At 43.7% G+C, this 15,674-nt stretch overlaps 1 protein-coding gene across 1 annotated transcript in view; it reads left to right on the top strand.

Moving 5' to 3' along the window:
- LOC146186026 (transducin beta-like protein 3) overlaps positions 1-15,674 on the top strand; it is a 34,623-nt gene that overhangs the window by 7,784 nt on the left and 11,165 nt on the right. The window contains exons 9-15 of the mRNA XM_084606957.1: positions 13-197; positions 1,633-1,836; positions 3,843-3,946; positions 5,413-5,632; positions 7,636-7,725; positions 12,571-12,639; positions 12,946-13,016. Of these exons, the coding sequence (XP_084463083.1) occupies positions 13-197; positions 1,633-1,836; positions 3,843-3,946; positions 5,413-5,632; positions 7,636-7,725; positions 12,571-12,639; positions 12,946-13,016 (943 nt within the window). The remainder of the gene's footprint in view (positions 1-12; positions 198-1,632; positions 1,837-3,842; positions 3,947-5,412; positions 5,633-7,635; positions 7,726-12,570; positions 12,640-12,945; positions 13,017-15,674) is intronic.

The following is a 15,674-nucleotide window of genomic DNA, read 5'->3' on the forward strand; positions in this document are numbered from 1 at the left end:
CCTTTCGCTCAGGGCTGCTGCGAACGTGGAACTTGAACACTGGCATCTGCACGCACGAACAGGAAAAAGGGCCGTCTGGAGAGGAAGAGGCCATCACTCGGTTGCGGATGTGCCCGGAGCGCAAGTCGTTGGCAGTTGTCACCTTTGACCATAACATCACTCTGCGCTCGTTAGAAAATTTTGCAATAGAACGACAGGTATGTGTACGCGTGTCTGCCTTTTGTCATGCAGTTCTGCCAGGTTTGGAAAAATGTGTGCATAGCAGGGCTCTCTCTGCACGCATCTAAAGGAGTGTAGACATCGAATTTGGGTGGGGTATGTGCTTTATTACATAAGACATTACGGTACAAGGGTCACCGCCTCATTTTCATCTCCACAACCCTTTTCGTAATGAGACACAGTGGCAGAGGTGTCTTTTCACAAACGACCTCATTGTTGCTTAGCTGTACTTTCTCTGTAGTGAAGCATTCTTAAAACACGACGGCTTAGCCTAGAAGCTGCTGCTCAAGAGAGGATGATCACCTGGGGAGGTTTGGGGAGGTCTGTTTGGACGATTGCAGGCTTCGCAGGTTGTTCCTTGACATGATCCTCATGGAAATTAACCTGTGCACACCTGCTCACGTCGTAAATAACGAGTATCTCATGTCGTAGAATTAAATGGACATTGGCTGGGACCGTGATACCAGTTCAAATTATCTCGGTATTAGAAAGAGCGAGGGTCGAAATAAGTAGATTTTACTGTACTCACTGCCTTAGCGTTTATTAGTAAATGCTAAAAGACACAACACTAAGGAGCCGCAGCATGAATTCAGTATGTTAGCTCTATGAATGGACCGTGTAGCGGTTCTAAACTGTTCATCCCGTGCACTTCGGTCGCTGTAGGATGGTATATGTGGAATCGGTAGGCCCTGCTTGCTTGAACAGTCGAAGAAAAAGGTACTACAGCTGGTCTAATTCAAATCTTGAGCCAACTGCTCAAAAATCGTTTTTAAAGAGAGTGAATTTTTGCTTAGGTTCAAGTAATTTTGACGCTATTTCATTCATTCGAATAATAGGAGGATATCTGAATACTCGCACATCCCTCTAGCCTCTGCTCACATTGGGATGTCTGCATACAAACTATGGTAGTGCTCGTGCATGGACTCGGTGTGCAGTTCGATACGTGAAATATTTCGTTTATGGGGGTTTGATAAACGCATTCAGTGCTATGCTTTTGCTCGGGGCTTCAACTTTTGCTGTTCTATTTTACCAATAATTTGGGATATCTGCGATCGACTATATTTTAGTCATTCGAACATGGAGCAGATTGATTGCAGAATTTCTTTTTAGCCTAGAATGCTCTTAAATGTTGGCAGAGTTACTGTATGTACGTATACCTTATTTAAGAGTAAGGCGTAATACTGCGCATATTTCGACCTTGGAGCCTTGATATGGTTATCTTTAAGGTTGCGGACAACAAGGTATACGCGTGTTTTTTCCGCTTGCATCACAAGTGAGCCTGCTGCTAGGCTGTGGTACATTTCATGGCTTGGTGAGCGTAGCTAAGTGAGAGTGTAAATTCGAATAGTGCGTAGAGTAACCAATGTATAGAACCTACTAATCTGCGTTCCGTGCCCTTCGCTGCTCTTTCAGTTTGTGGGGCACAATGATGAGGTGCTGGACATGCGGTTTCTGGGCCGGGAAGAGTGCTTCCTGGCCGTAGCCACCAACAGCCCCCAGGTGCGCATCTTCCAGCTAGACACCTTCCACTGCCAGTTGCTGAAGGGACATGCGGACACCGTGGTCGCTCTGGACACGTTCCCTTCCGACCCCACCCTCCTGGCCACTGTCTCCAAGGTAAGGGTTTGCTTGCTTTGGTGCTACAAGCGTCATGAACTGTAATGTACGCTTGGAACATTGTGAAAAGAGAAGGACGCGAAGTTTTCAAATGTGCTTTTTTTTTTTCTGATAATGGTGTGCAGGATCCTAGAAATGGCAAAAACTGAATAAGGCATACCCTGGTTGATTTAGGTTACATTGCTGCTCTTTGCCAAGTGTTTCACTTAAGAATGAACCCGCGAATTCTGCGTGGCTTCCACTAGTGGCATGCTGTATCCTTTTCTTCCAATTTTCTGGTGGTTTATCTCTTGTCTAAAGGGATTACAGTAGAACCTCGTTGATGTGTTCCTGGTTCATGCAATTTCCCGTTTCGTATGCTAAAAATTAGCGGAGGCAGTAAAAATCTCTCATAGTGTTAAACTGTTTTTTTCCCGGTTAATACGTTCCCGGATACCACAATTTCCCGGTTAATGTGTTCAGAATTTTGCCAGATTGCGGTCATATAAGTACATTTGGCAATCATTCGAACATGTGCTAACATACGAGGGGGCCGAAGCCGGGGGTATGCAACATGAAAAACGAGAACTGGAGCGCACCCACCACAGTTGCTTTCCTTCAGTGCCTGCTTGCAAGGGGTGAAGCATCAAGTAAAGACAACGAATCAACATAAAAGAGGCGCACATTCCCGTGGACACACGACTTCACGAGGAGAAACGCAGTGGCTTCTGTACAGTGCCTTCTGTTGCTGTATTTTAGGAGCATAGAGGTGAGCACCCTGGTGCAGTAATTGGCCGCAACCTCTCATGATAAGCTGCATAAAATAAAATTGGAGAAATATGGGAGAGGCCTTCGCCCTTGCAGTGGGTATAGTCAGGGTGAGGATGATGATGATGAGAGGTGAACTATTTGAGAACTAAAGGTGTGTTCAATTCACCTGCAGTAGTATATGAATTGGTTCCTATGGTGCAGCACTTCATTTTTTTTTTACCGGTGCAACATAGTGCCGGCCCTCTGCATGACATCGTTGGTTTCAAAAAGTGCCGACGTCATGCCGGTCTAGTTTACGAAAAGTTTAGGAAAACTGTGCAGGTCCTCAGCGGCGAGTACCAAAATGATTCAGGTGTCGCCGCCACATGAAAGCAGACGACGGCTTGCACGAGTATGGCGTATGCATTACAATAAATGGCGAAGAAGCGCAAGTTATTCCACTTGTCAGTGAGAAAATAGCGTGAAGATTTTCAAAAGTACATGTTGCCATGAACCAGCCTCGATGCATGTGCACCTTAGTTGCGGCAGCTGGCGCGAAATGCACGTGATCATGGCTGAAGTGTCAGCATGCATCACACCGGATGAGCATGTTTAATTTTTAGATGAGCTATGAAGTATATGCGTAACCGTTTCCTTGGCGAACTCTGGCACTGTTCTCGTTGGTGAGTGGAATTACTTGAGTCTCTTCACCATTTATTACAGCGCGAAAGCCATCGTTACGCAAGCCACGTACATTGAGACTGCTTAATAGCGATACTTCGTTCTCATGTGCTATTTCAGAATTTGTCACATTTGTCGGGATGCTGGCGCCTATTGATGTGAGTGGCATACAGCCGACTGCAGCGTGCTGGTGACGCACAACGAAAATGCAGACTAAATTCTGCGAGAACTAAAGAAGAAGCTGCTTCTCATACTCAGTTATACTCATATTCATGCTCATACTCATGCTCATATACAGTGTCAGTATTAAATGCCTTTGTACTACTTCGTGAAATAGTTCAAATTTTCAAAATCGACAGTTCGGATCATACATTTTTTTCAGTGAATACTTTTCTTCCTAGCACTTTTTTTAAAAGAACTTAACGTTTTACTGCACTTAGCTTTTTTTTTTTTTTTTCTAATCATCACGGCCATAGGCAAAAGGAATTGCACACTTCTTTTGTACATTTCTGGTTTGGGTGACTGTTGGCATCTTTTATACCATATGTCCTGACATTACAGGAGCGGTGTTGATTTTGGTGCATTTCTTCTTACAGGACAACACAGTAAAGTTGTGGAGGCAGCAGGATGATGGCTTCATAGAGTGCCTCTTCACGGGGAAGGGACACACCCAGGCAGTGGCTGCTGTGGCCTGCTCTCGGTCAGCTAATATTTGGTTGATACTGCTGTTGTTTGAAAGAGGGGCCTGTTCGCCGTAGTGTACTCTCATTAATTTGGACTGATTGAATTCAAACTTCAGGTTTATTTACCTCATGCTTCGTGTTTGTACATAAAAGAACTGGAAAGGTTTCCATGTGGACTGGGCCTAATTTGAGCAGATTTTTTGGCCCACTTGAATTCTAGATATGTAAAAAGTTGACTGCAGTGCAGGAAATGTAGCGTTCAGAGTTTTCAGGCCTGTCATTGAATATGCTTTACACTGACAGCTGAATTCTTTTTTCATTTAGTGTCGTCAGTCTGATTCCTTCACTCAGCCCCTTTTTCCTTTTTTTGTGGAGACTGCCTGTCATGGCATTTATTGAAGACTAGCAGAACCAGCAATCGGCAGAGGCAAAGATTTCGTACATTCTGGTTCACACATGCCGGCGTTTGTTCCTAACCAGAAGCCACCACCTTGTAGCACCATCTTTCATGCTAATTAAACTATCTGGAATTTATAGAGTGTGGGAGGTTTTTTTAAAAAATAAAATGCAGTTACTTGAAATATTCCATGTAATATAGTGTATTGAGGGCTCTCTTTTTTTTTTTTGCTGGAAGTAAAGTTGGCATCTTAGAAAGTTCCTCACTATACATAGGATGTATTGGCAAGCACTTTCAGAAATTCCTTAAAATATTGAGTTTTAAATAGAAAAAGATCATTTCAGCTACGTACCCTCAGCTACAGTGGACACCGTTTACTGTAAAAATTTTCTAATTAATAGCAAATGAACTAAATGTCACTAATTTACTTTTTTATTAACACAGTGGTGCGGCTGACGTCAGTGGGGAGTTGGAAGCTAGAAGTACGACATTGTCATACCATCTTTTGGAAAAAAAATAAAAGCTCATTTTTGCAATTCCTGCCACATAAGAAAAATCCGGAGTGTTTTCTACACACAACTAAAACCGCATGCATTCAGCATGCAAGAAGCTTGTTGAAAATAACGTGTTCTAATGATTATTTATTTATTTATTTACTTTACAGTTATTTACCTACTTCACAGGTTTAGAAGGGAAATTTTCTCTGCTTCAAAAAATGATAAGGCATTGGCTTGTCCTAATCTTCGAACTCTCCACTGGCGTTAGCCATTCAAATGAGAAAATTAAGAAATTTAATTAGCTACGTAACCAGAAGATTTTTCGCGGCAAAATAAAATACTCCGCGGCTCAAAAGGTTCCTCCTGAAAATGTGTTTTCTTTTGAACTCCCGGTTTCTAGGAAGTTTTAATAGTGTTCGCTTAAATGCACAGTCTTCTATATAATGCATATTTCTTCCTTTTCTTTTGCAAGCGCTTGAAGGGGCATCAGCTAGTGAACACAGAACATCACACATTTCTGTCTAAACTTAGTACTAGCATGTTTGTATTGGCTTTATTTTATATAATTATTGCACTTTCTTCTACACAGCTTGTCAGCTTCATTCCTGGTGACTGGATCTCAGGATACGACCCTGAAGCTTTGGGCTGTGCCTGAGCGGCCACGGTTGGTCAGTGTGGTGGACCCGTGTGCAGGCGCCTCCATGACCTCCCAGATCACGGTCGTTGCACATGAGAAAGACATTAACGGCCTGGCTGTCTCACCTAACGACCAGCTCATTGCCTCGGCATCACAGGATAAGACTGCTAAGGTGACTGGATATTCACATATTAGCGGCCTTTCCGGTTTGGTTTGGTTTGTGGGGTTTAACATCCCAAAGCGACTCGAGCTATGAAAGATGCCGTAGTGGACGGCTCCAGAAATTTTGATCACCTGGGGTTCTTCAACATGCACCGACATCGCACAGCACACTGGCGCTTGCTTTTCGCCTCTGTCAAAAAGTGGCCGCCGCGGCCGAGATTTGATCCTGCATCTTTGGGCACGGCATTTGAGCGCCCTAACCACTGCATGACAATGGTGGGGCTAGTGGCCTTCCTGCCTTGCAGACTAATTTCATTACAAGTTCCACAAGGTTTCAGGGAAAGCCATTATGAAGAGGCTGATAATGGTTGTGGCACCTTGCACTAAATGGGGATACGAAGGACCTGATGTGCTGATGTAACCCTAAGAGACAGGAAGCATGTCGAGTGGGTCAGTGAACAAACTCTAATAAATTACATTCCAGTTGAAACAAAAAGAGAAAATAGACATGCGCAGGACATGTAATGCGGAGGGAAGCTAAACGATAGCTTGCTAACGGTAACAAATTGGGTTCTAAGGGAAGGCGCGCTTAGTAGGGGGCGGCAGAAAGTTAGGTGGGCGGATGAGACTTAAGAAGTTTGCGGGAGTCATGTGGATGCTGCTTGCTCAGGACTGCGTTAAGTTTAGGGATATAAAAGGGGTCTTTGCCCTGCAGTGGGCATAGTCGAGCTGATGATTATGAATGATATGCTGAGTGTCGGTCAGTTTGCTTTCTTTGCTTCCCCTCTCATGACAGTTTGCGAGAACGACAGAAAATATTGTATATTTCTAAATAGAAGTCAACTTGTTGCTTGTTTTTCATCTTTCATATAGACAACTCTAGCTGAGATGTTGATTAGATAACATAAATGTGATGCAAACAATTTTTCTGAAGTTTTTCAGAGCCATTCGGTAGTTCAAACTATCAGGTATTTTGAACATTTTTTTCTGGCCTCTTGGAGGCCAAATATAATGAGATTTTACTGTGTATGGCATCCCTGCCACGGTGGCACAGTGGTTAAGATGCCAGACTACTGTGCCGGAGTACCCGGGTTCGATCCCGTCCGCAGGCGACTGCATTTCGATGGAGATGAAACAAAGGGGCATCCATGTGCTGTGCAATGCTAGTGCACGTTAAAGATCCCCAGGTGGTCGAAATTACTTTGTAGCCTTCCACTACGGCACCTCATTCTCTCTCTCCTCCACTTTCACTCCTACCTTCTTCTCTTCCCCTATGGCGTGGTTCAGGTGTGTAGGGAAAAAAAAAAGTTCGACAGATACTACGCCTTTCCTTTCCTGTAAACCATAACTAACAAACTGAATGTGGCAAATCTAGAGAAAACAGCTCTGTGCATGCTGTACACACATGCACTTAGTGTTGTGACATAAGTTCATTGCAATTGCAGCACTTATTTCTGCGGCACAGAGTGTTGCGGTATTATTGCCTGGCAGCAAATTCGAATGCGTTGTGCCCAGTAGTGGTCTAAAGTTCCCTTGTATCATGAGAACTGTTGTGCCTCTATGAAGCTGCAGTGTTTATACAAATGCGGAGGGGTCTTTTTGCTGAGAAAACAGTGCACAAGGCTTTAAGAAAGACAGGGACACAAAAAATATGCCCCAGAGTGCTTTAAATTTGCTCTGTGCCTTGTTTAGAGCTTTGCTAGTGAAAGCCTATTGTCAGACTGTAAATGCAGTGTTGTTCTGTTAGCTGTGTGGGTAATAATATGAATGAAGTGATGCGTTGTTTTGTTAGCTGTGTGGGTAATAATTTGAAGGAAGTGATGCGTTGTTCTGTTAGCTGTGTGGGTAATAATTTGAATGAAGGGATGCATTGTTCTGTTAGCTGTGTGGGTAATAATTTGAAGGAAGTGACTCTCCAGTTGCTTTTTGTGTTCTCTTCCTTCAGCTTATGCAGAGACTATGTGTGTATATTGGAGTAGTGCGACAGTACTTTTTCTGTTTGTTATTCCGCAGTTGTGGAATGCAGCTGACCTCAGCCTTGTGGGCACGTTCCGAGGTCACAGGAGGAGCGTATGGTGCACCAGCTTCTCTCCTGTTGATCAGGTTGGCATCCTCCTGGATTTGCTTTTTTTGCCTTGTTTTATTATTGATATTATTCCCAATGTTTCCAGGAAGCGTTGCAGGGAGGGGGGGCTGAATGACAGGTGAACGTAAAGTGCATTGAAGACAAAAATGTGAATGGAGAAAAAAAGATTCAATTTAGATGAATAAAGGCATGTGCATATAAAAACAAGACCAAAGAAAAAACAAACAAACAAAAGACTTCTGTAGGTTCGTCAGGGCAGCACTTAAAGCTCATGATTTGCTGGCTGGCTGGAACTTTGCCCGATTGTCAGAAAATGTGGGAAAGTGCATCAACACTGTTTGTGCGGGCATGTTTTCTGCTTATTTATGTTGTGCACTACTTCTTGCTGTTTAGTTTTTACATATCACTCTTTTGACTTCTTTTTCTTGGTCAGTACTTATGTATATGTATTGGTATTATGTATTGTTGTGTCTCTTTCATAATTTAATAAAACGTTAATAGAAAGATGATTTCCAAAAGCAAGAGAACAGAATCTTACAAAAATGAATGATATGGTAAAAATAGAAACAAAAGCAGAAAAGGTCTGTGCTCATGTAGCATTGCTGGATTGTGGAGGCAGGAGGGGGTGGGATTTTTGTTGGCACATATTGCATACAGTAATACCTTGATATAATGAACACGCATATAATGAATTATTGAATATATCGAACTCTTCCAAAAAAGTTTTGTCAAACAGGTATATTTTTAACTCCCTATAGCTAATGTGGTTCGGCATAAAACGGATATAATGAACTTCACGGCGCCAAGCACTACTTCACCGGAAATATTTTTGTCAAACAGGCATATTTTTAACTCCCTGTAGCTAATGCGGTTCGGCATAAAACGGATATAATGAACTTCACGACGCCAAGCACTACCTCACTTTAATAGCAAGAGGCAGGCTTCATTGCGCTACAAGTGTATTATGCGGCACAGCAAACGTTCAGGACTACCTCGCAGGAGTTAACAGTGCCATGAGTTGAGAGCCAAAGAAATCATTCGCATCTCGCAGTTGCTGACAGCACTGCTTCAGCAGCGGCGGAATGGAATGTTGCTTTTGCCCTTTTGCGTCTTTTGCGTTTTAGTGTTAGCAGAGACGTTGGCGGCATGGTCGTTGTAGCGTTCTGTAGAGGCTGCGTCGGTGGTTGTGTCGAGTGTGGTGTATGGGTGTGCGTAGTGCTAAGATGGCGGTGAACGTGAAAAAAAGAGCAGCACTGACGTTAAAGACCAAGCTCGAGATAATTCAATGTGTGGAGAACGGCGAAAAGAAGTGTGTTCTTGTGGACATATTTGGCATCCCAAGGAGCACTTTGAATACCATTCTGAAGAACAAAGCTGTCATCAAGGCACAAGTACAAGAGACCACACGGACAAGTGCACAGCGTCTTCGGCCCCCTGCGTTCAGCGACGTATAGAAGGCGCTCTACAAATGGTTTTTGGATGTCAGAGCATACTCCCCGTAGAAGTATGCTTCCAACAAGAAATGTTGGATCATGCGTGGACTTTTCGCGAAGTGGCTGCATGCTTGAGACTGTGAGCTTGTGTGTGAGGTTCGCAAAGTGTGCGTCCTCGTTGATAACTGTACCGCACACAACACAGATGTCGCACTCAATAAAATTGAAGTTTGCTTTCTTCCGCCTAACTCTACAGCCAAGCTGCAGCCTTTAGATCAGGGCTTTATCAGGGCCTTCAAGGCAGTTTACAAGAGGAGACTGATTGACACTCTTCTCATGAAGCTTCGTATGAAGCAGGACTTGAAGATCGATTTGCTGGGAGCAATCGAAATGCTTAAAGTGGTATGGGACAGCGTGAAGGGTGAAACGATTGTCAACTGCTTTCAGCACGCAGTTTTTGTTCCAGCAGAGGCCCGTGCATCAAGTGACGATGGCGACGATCCCGATGAAGCTGAAGCAGAGCTCTGCAAGCTCGATGAGGCCTGGAGTGGTTTTTCACGTCTTTTTGGCGACATGCCCGCAACAATAACTGTAGAAGATTTTGTAGGTGGCGACGACATCTCGGCGACCACGGCTACACTGACGGACGCTGAAATTGCTGCGGAAGTCTCAAAATTTCGCAGATGAAGCTCAGGCTGACTCTGCAGACGAAAACATTCTGACTTCACAAGAAGCGCTTGCTGCATTGGATTTACTGTGCCGTCACTGCAGTGCTATTGAGGGCAGTGGGTTTGCCTTTGTTGAGTGTTTGAAAACTGTGCAAACGCGATCAACACAAAAACGCAGGCCGCGATAACGCAGTTCTTTGCACCTAAATAAATGGACGTGACCCAAGTAAGCACCCTCCAAGTTGCTGTGTCTTCTCTGATTCAATTTTGCTGCTCTTGCATGTATTTTCTTTGAAATTTTATATTACAAATTATGGATATAGCGAACTATTTTCCGATTTCTTAAGTGCTTGTTAAAACGAGGTTTCACTGTATTTGCCAGTCCTCCCAATTTGCCCAGAAGACTTTGACTTTTTTTACTGAACTTTCTGATAGCAGGACCACTGTTCTATCTCCCGATAAGTTGCCTCTGTCCGTGCAAGAATAATTTATGCAAAACTGGCACCGCGGAATCTACAGTTGCATTGTGATCGCTAGCGTAACCATTGGCGGTTGCAATGGCACCATCTGCATCATCGAATAAGCAGCCGATCAGAGCCAAGTCAAGCCAAAGCCAAAGTAGATGTGCCATTTACATTTCATGTTTGCTGTTGCAGCTGTTTTTTGTGTGTACACATATTTCAAGTTAGCTAAGGCGCCTGTATGCCGTACACAGTGTAAGGTTAGAATTCTTGTTTGCTTGAAGTTATGGTGCAATCAAAGCCCAGGAGGAGCTATTTGCACAAGTTTTTGCAATCTTATACTTATGAATTTCCGTGCTTCGTGACATTGAGAAAAGGCAAGCATTTGACATTTTGCACAATGTGTAGATGGAATGTCAATGTGTCTCATGGTAGCAAAGGTGATTTGAAACTGAAACTATAATTCCACCCATCAAACTCGTCAATGGCGATACAGCCTTCCAACATCTGCCGCTGGTGAAAGGCCATCAGTCTGGACCATGCTTTGAGCAAAACTCCTGTGGTGGAATTTTGAGGTTAGCAAAGTACCCATTGGGCACTGGCTGAAAGTTGAAATTTTGGGCAGACATTTTCCCAGATTACTGAAACACTAAATCTAACCGAACCTCCCCCCCCCCCCCCCCCCCCCCCCCCCCCCCTCCCCTCTTCCATCGTTTCATGTTTCACGGGAATAAAATATTTTTTTGATCTCGTCTGGCTGGAAGATGCGACATTGGTGGCTGCTGGGGTTCCGTGAGGCACAAATGACAGAGAACTGTTACTTTAAGTAAACGAAAGGGACAACAGCTTGTCTGTTCATTCTGGCATTCCATAACCGAAATTCTTCAATGAAGCTCATCTGAGAGTGCCAACATCACAATGCAGAATCTAATCATGTATCCATTTTTAAATCTTGGTCGAAGTTATTATTAATAAAATCAAATGGGTGTTTCTGAACATTTTCGGCAGTCTTTAAACATAAACATTTTCACCAATACATTCGAACCCGCTTATATGGAACCAAGATAATTTGGAAATTGGTTATATCGAACTCACGGAATATCCTTTTGAAAATCCCATGTATAAGTATAGGAAAGCTGCGTCGTATATTGAACTCTAATTTCACCGGTCGTTCGATATATCGAACTTCATACCATACATTGGAAGTTGCGCCTTCCCCAAAGTCATCATCACCCTCTGCCGTTTTCAAGCCAAACGTTGATGGAATGAGAGAGAACAGTTCGGCGCCACGCCCTTTTCCCTAAGGCCATCGAATTTTCAGCTAACACGTTTTCCAATGATTTTGTGGCAGTGGACTCCACCTGCCCCAAATGCGGCGTGATAAATCGAACCAGGCTTGTGCAGTCAAGCCTTCATGGGTGCTCTGCCTTGTTTGCTCCCCGCCACCACAGGAGCTAACATCATAAGTATAGTCAAAAGATAAACATGCCGTGATGTTATTGCTGCGCAGCATCTTGGCACGCTGCTAATAAATGAGCTGTGGATTTGGCGGCTGAAACGGAGGGATGTGCCCCCGACTAACACTTCTTTTTTTTTTTTCAAATTCTCGACAGCAAGGTTGGGTTCATTATGCGAGTGGGTTGATTATGTAACAGATATGGTACCATTTTTTATGATCGCAAGCGGCTTCTCAAGCTGATTTCTATATATTGAATTATCGATATATCAAACTATGCATTTCGCGATCCCCTTCGAGTTCGATATATCAGGGTTCGACTGTATTGAGAATTAAATTACGTATCTCATTTTTCTTTTAAATAGTAGTAAATTGGGCACATAAAAAAAAGGGACCCATACCTGGCTACCACGACTGGTTGCAATCCTTCAGCTTCGAATTCTTCATTCAGTGCGTTTTTATTTTGTAAGTACGTTTTATATTTGAATTTATATGTTATTTTTCAGTGTTGAACTGCTGCATTTAACAGTAAGTTTGGCAAACAGCCGCTTCAAAACACCAAAATAAATTTGACTGTGCCGTTATTTAATTTACTTCAAAACTGACGTGTATAGACTAATACAGCCTAGTTGTTGATTACAGACACGGCATCTCTTGTTCTTTGTCGAGAGGGGAACTCTTTCACTCTCATGCTTCATTTCTCTAATTTAATGAAGAGCTTTAATGCCCTTTTAGTGCATACAGTGCAATGTATCTGGAATCAGACCAGTAACAGTATCAGTTGGTATTTGTGGCACTCAGAAGAAGTATGCAGGGTGGCTGAATCGTGATGTTTTTGTTTAAGGTGCTGGCTACGTCATCTGCTGACACAACCATCAAGCTGTGGTCACTTTCTGACTTCTCCTGCGTTAAGGTGAGGCTTCTCATTTGCAGTTGTTCGAGTTTGAGTATTGAAGACTGTCCGCGATTTACGTTTTTCTTGCATTGTGTCTGAGCTGTCTTCAACATCGACTGGCTTCGTAGATTGTATTGATACGTTGTAGGTGCACAGAATTTTCACCAGTCTAGTGAGTGTTTTACTTGTACCTCAGATGACTGAGGCAGGTGGTACTGAGGTACCTCAGATGACTGAGGTTTTACTTGTACGGTGGTACGGAGATGTGTTGTCTTCTCTTTTCTACGTTTTTTAATATTTATTCTTCCTTTCTGTACATTTCAGACGTTTGAAGGCCATGAGTGTTCTGTGCTGAAGGTTGTCTTTGTTACCCATGGGATGCAGCTGCTGTCAAGGTATTCATCAATATTGAAATGTTGCTTCAGTCTTGTATATGAACTTTGCAATCCATATGCGCTGCGAACCTAAATCCCAATAAGGGAATCCTGAAAAAGAAAAAAAGAAATGTGGGGTAAATTGAGCTAAATGGGGCATTCCATAATTCCTCTTGCCTTCAAGGCGAGAGTTTGCAAATGTCGTCTTGTTCAAATATGAATCAAATACCTTTGTTATTTGGCTCAGTTTAAAAAATCAATATAGTACTTGGAAACTTCCGAACTGCCGGCAGCTGTTAAATACTGTCCTGACTTTCACAAATTCCATTGTGGCAAATGTACACTACTGTTTTGAAATGACTATTGGAAAATAGAATTTAAAATTTCCATAGAAATAGAATTTAAAAAGCCCTCTTTGCTTTCTTCTTGTGGCCTAATGGCGTTTGACTACTAGACCCAAAGACGTGGGTTCGAATCCTGGCCATGGTGGCTGCTTTTCGATGGGAGGGGCAGAAAGCAAGGGTGCCCGCGTATTGTGCGATGTCAGTGCACACTAAAGAAGCAACCCCAGGTGGTCAAAATGTACGGAGCCCTCCACTATAGGCACCGTGCAGAAACCCAGGGGGCAGCACTCGCGGCGAACAGGCAGCGCCACGAGTGAGCGCCGGAACAGTTTGATAGGGAGACGCGCGGCCGCCTAGGCAGGGCGCGCGCTTGAAAAGGTGGCCTGCGCAACGAAATGGTAGCAATTTTAGCCAGCTCGAGCGACGTAGCGAAGCACAAACGATGCGAGAGCCACACGACACAAGACGCAGAGACAGAGACGAGTCCTGGCCGCCCGCTGGGCGTTTATTTCTAGGCTGGAAACACGCGAAACGGAAGACGACAGAAGAAGCGCGCGCAGTTGGAAAAGGCCGAGCAAAAAACGAAGGGGGTGGGAGGGTGGGGGCGTAAAAAACACGGTAAAAATGTAGAAAAATACAAAAACCATTTGTGGCGAACGCCCCTCCTCCCAAGTGTGGTACAGCATCACAAAGGCCAGCTCGAACGCCTCAAGCTGGGGTGGGTGAGAGAAGAAGAAGAAGAGAAAAAAAAGGAAGTTGCGGGGAATCGAGCGGCCGAGAAGGGTGGAACGAGTATGTGAGAAGAATAGGAATGAATGAAGCTGTAGTCAAAGAAGAGAAAAAAGCCTAAAAAAAAAAAAGGGACAAGCCTGAAAACTCGAGAACGCGATTACCGGGCCTGAAGATGCCGCAGGCACTGATATTACGCAGACGGATTTTGAAGAGCTTAAGCAGTTTTCTGGTGAGGCGGTTGCCACTTTTCTCGACGATAAAGGAAAGGATAGCAGATGGCACGCGGTCACTGATACAGCGACACAGCTATGAGAATGGAAACTGCCTTGCAGCACCGCACAAACGATGTACAGTTTCTAATACGCATTCATGTCTTCCTCTCTGTCACATGTCAGAATTGTACCATGCTTAATTTTCTTTTTCGTTGAAAGAACGTCCTGCCTCATCCAGACTTGAATGCTAGTTTTCTTTCGTTTTTTTTTTTTTTTTTTTTAACGATCCTTAATGCCTCTTTAACGGTACTTTCAAGTCCTCTGCCACAAAACTAAGTTTTGACAGGGGAAGGTAACAGGTGGCAGCCAGCTGCTCGACAACTTGTTTGGAGCAGGATGGCATGTAATGAATGCAAGATCTGTTCAGAGTGTCCACGAATAAGTAAAAAAAAAAAAAAAAAAAAAAAAAAATTTTTACTTATTTTTTATTATAGTCTCTATTGAGCAGTATCGCATGAGAAACAGCTTATCATTAGAGGTTCAACAACTCAGTAGACATCGAAATGTCATTAACACAACTAAATGAATAAAGCGTATGGAATGGCACCTCCTGAATCACATCTACAGAGGAGGGCGAAGTGGACAGCGAAGGATGGCGAGGAAAAAAAAAAAAAAATATCAGGCTGGGGGACGGACAAAGGAAGTCGCCCAAGAGGAGAAGGAAAGTAGCGGCATAAGCGTGGAAGGAAAGGGTGTGGAAAGAAGAAAATAAACGAGCTGAGAGGAGGAAAAAAATAATGAAAGCAAGCAAGCAAGCAAAAAAAAAGTTGCCAAGGCAAATCCGCGAAACTAATGCGCAAGACATAGTAAATGTGCCATTTAAACACTCCATTCCTGTTGATTACTCTCTGCATTGTACTGGTGCTTATGCAAGCTGTTGTAGACAGGGAAATATAGACCACAGGACAGCAAAAATAAAAATTATGCAATGAACAACTGCATCCACGAGCACCGCCCACAGGCGCGCACGGCGGTCCCAGTAGCGCTGATGCCTATGAGCTGCCCAATTTCTTTAAATATTATTATTATTTTTTTTTTTTGCGGGTTGAGAAAGGATGCTAATGCAGGTGAAGGTATAGTCTGCCCTCTTTCGGGAAAAATGGTTCGCGGTAAATCTGGACGCGGCAATACCCGGGCATGATTGCCAGCTCACTGCTCGTTGGAAGGCAGCGATTCGCCTTAGCGTCGCTTCGCAAAGCTTATTCGGTGACGCGAAAAATATTTTATCAGGCCAGTGAAAATGTGTGCAACAGCAGCAATCCAAGGTCTGCAACCTAGCAATTCGTTTGTGACCATAGAATGCCGCGAATCGAAAGAACGTACGGCGAATG

This window comes from Amblyomma maculatum, chromosome 6, assembly GCF_055883805.1.
Source record: "Amblyomma maculatum isolate TAMU_Amacu chromosome 6, ASM5588380v1, whole genome shotgun sequence".
NCBI lineage: Eukaryota > Metazoa > Arthropoda > Arachnida > Ixodida > Ixodidae > Amblyomma > Amblyomma maculatum.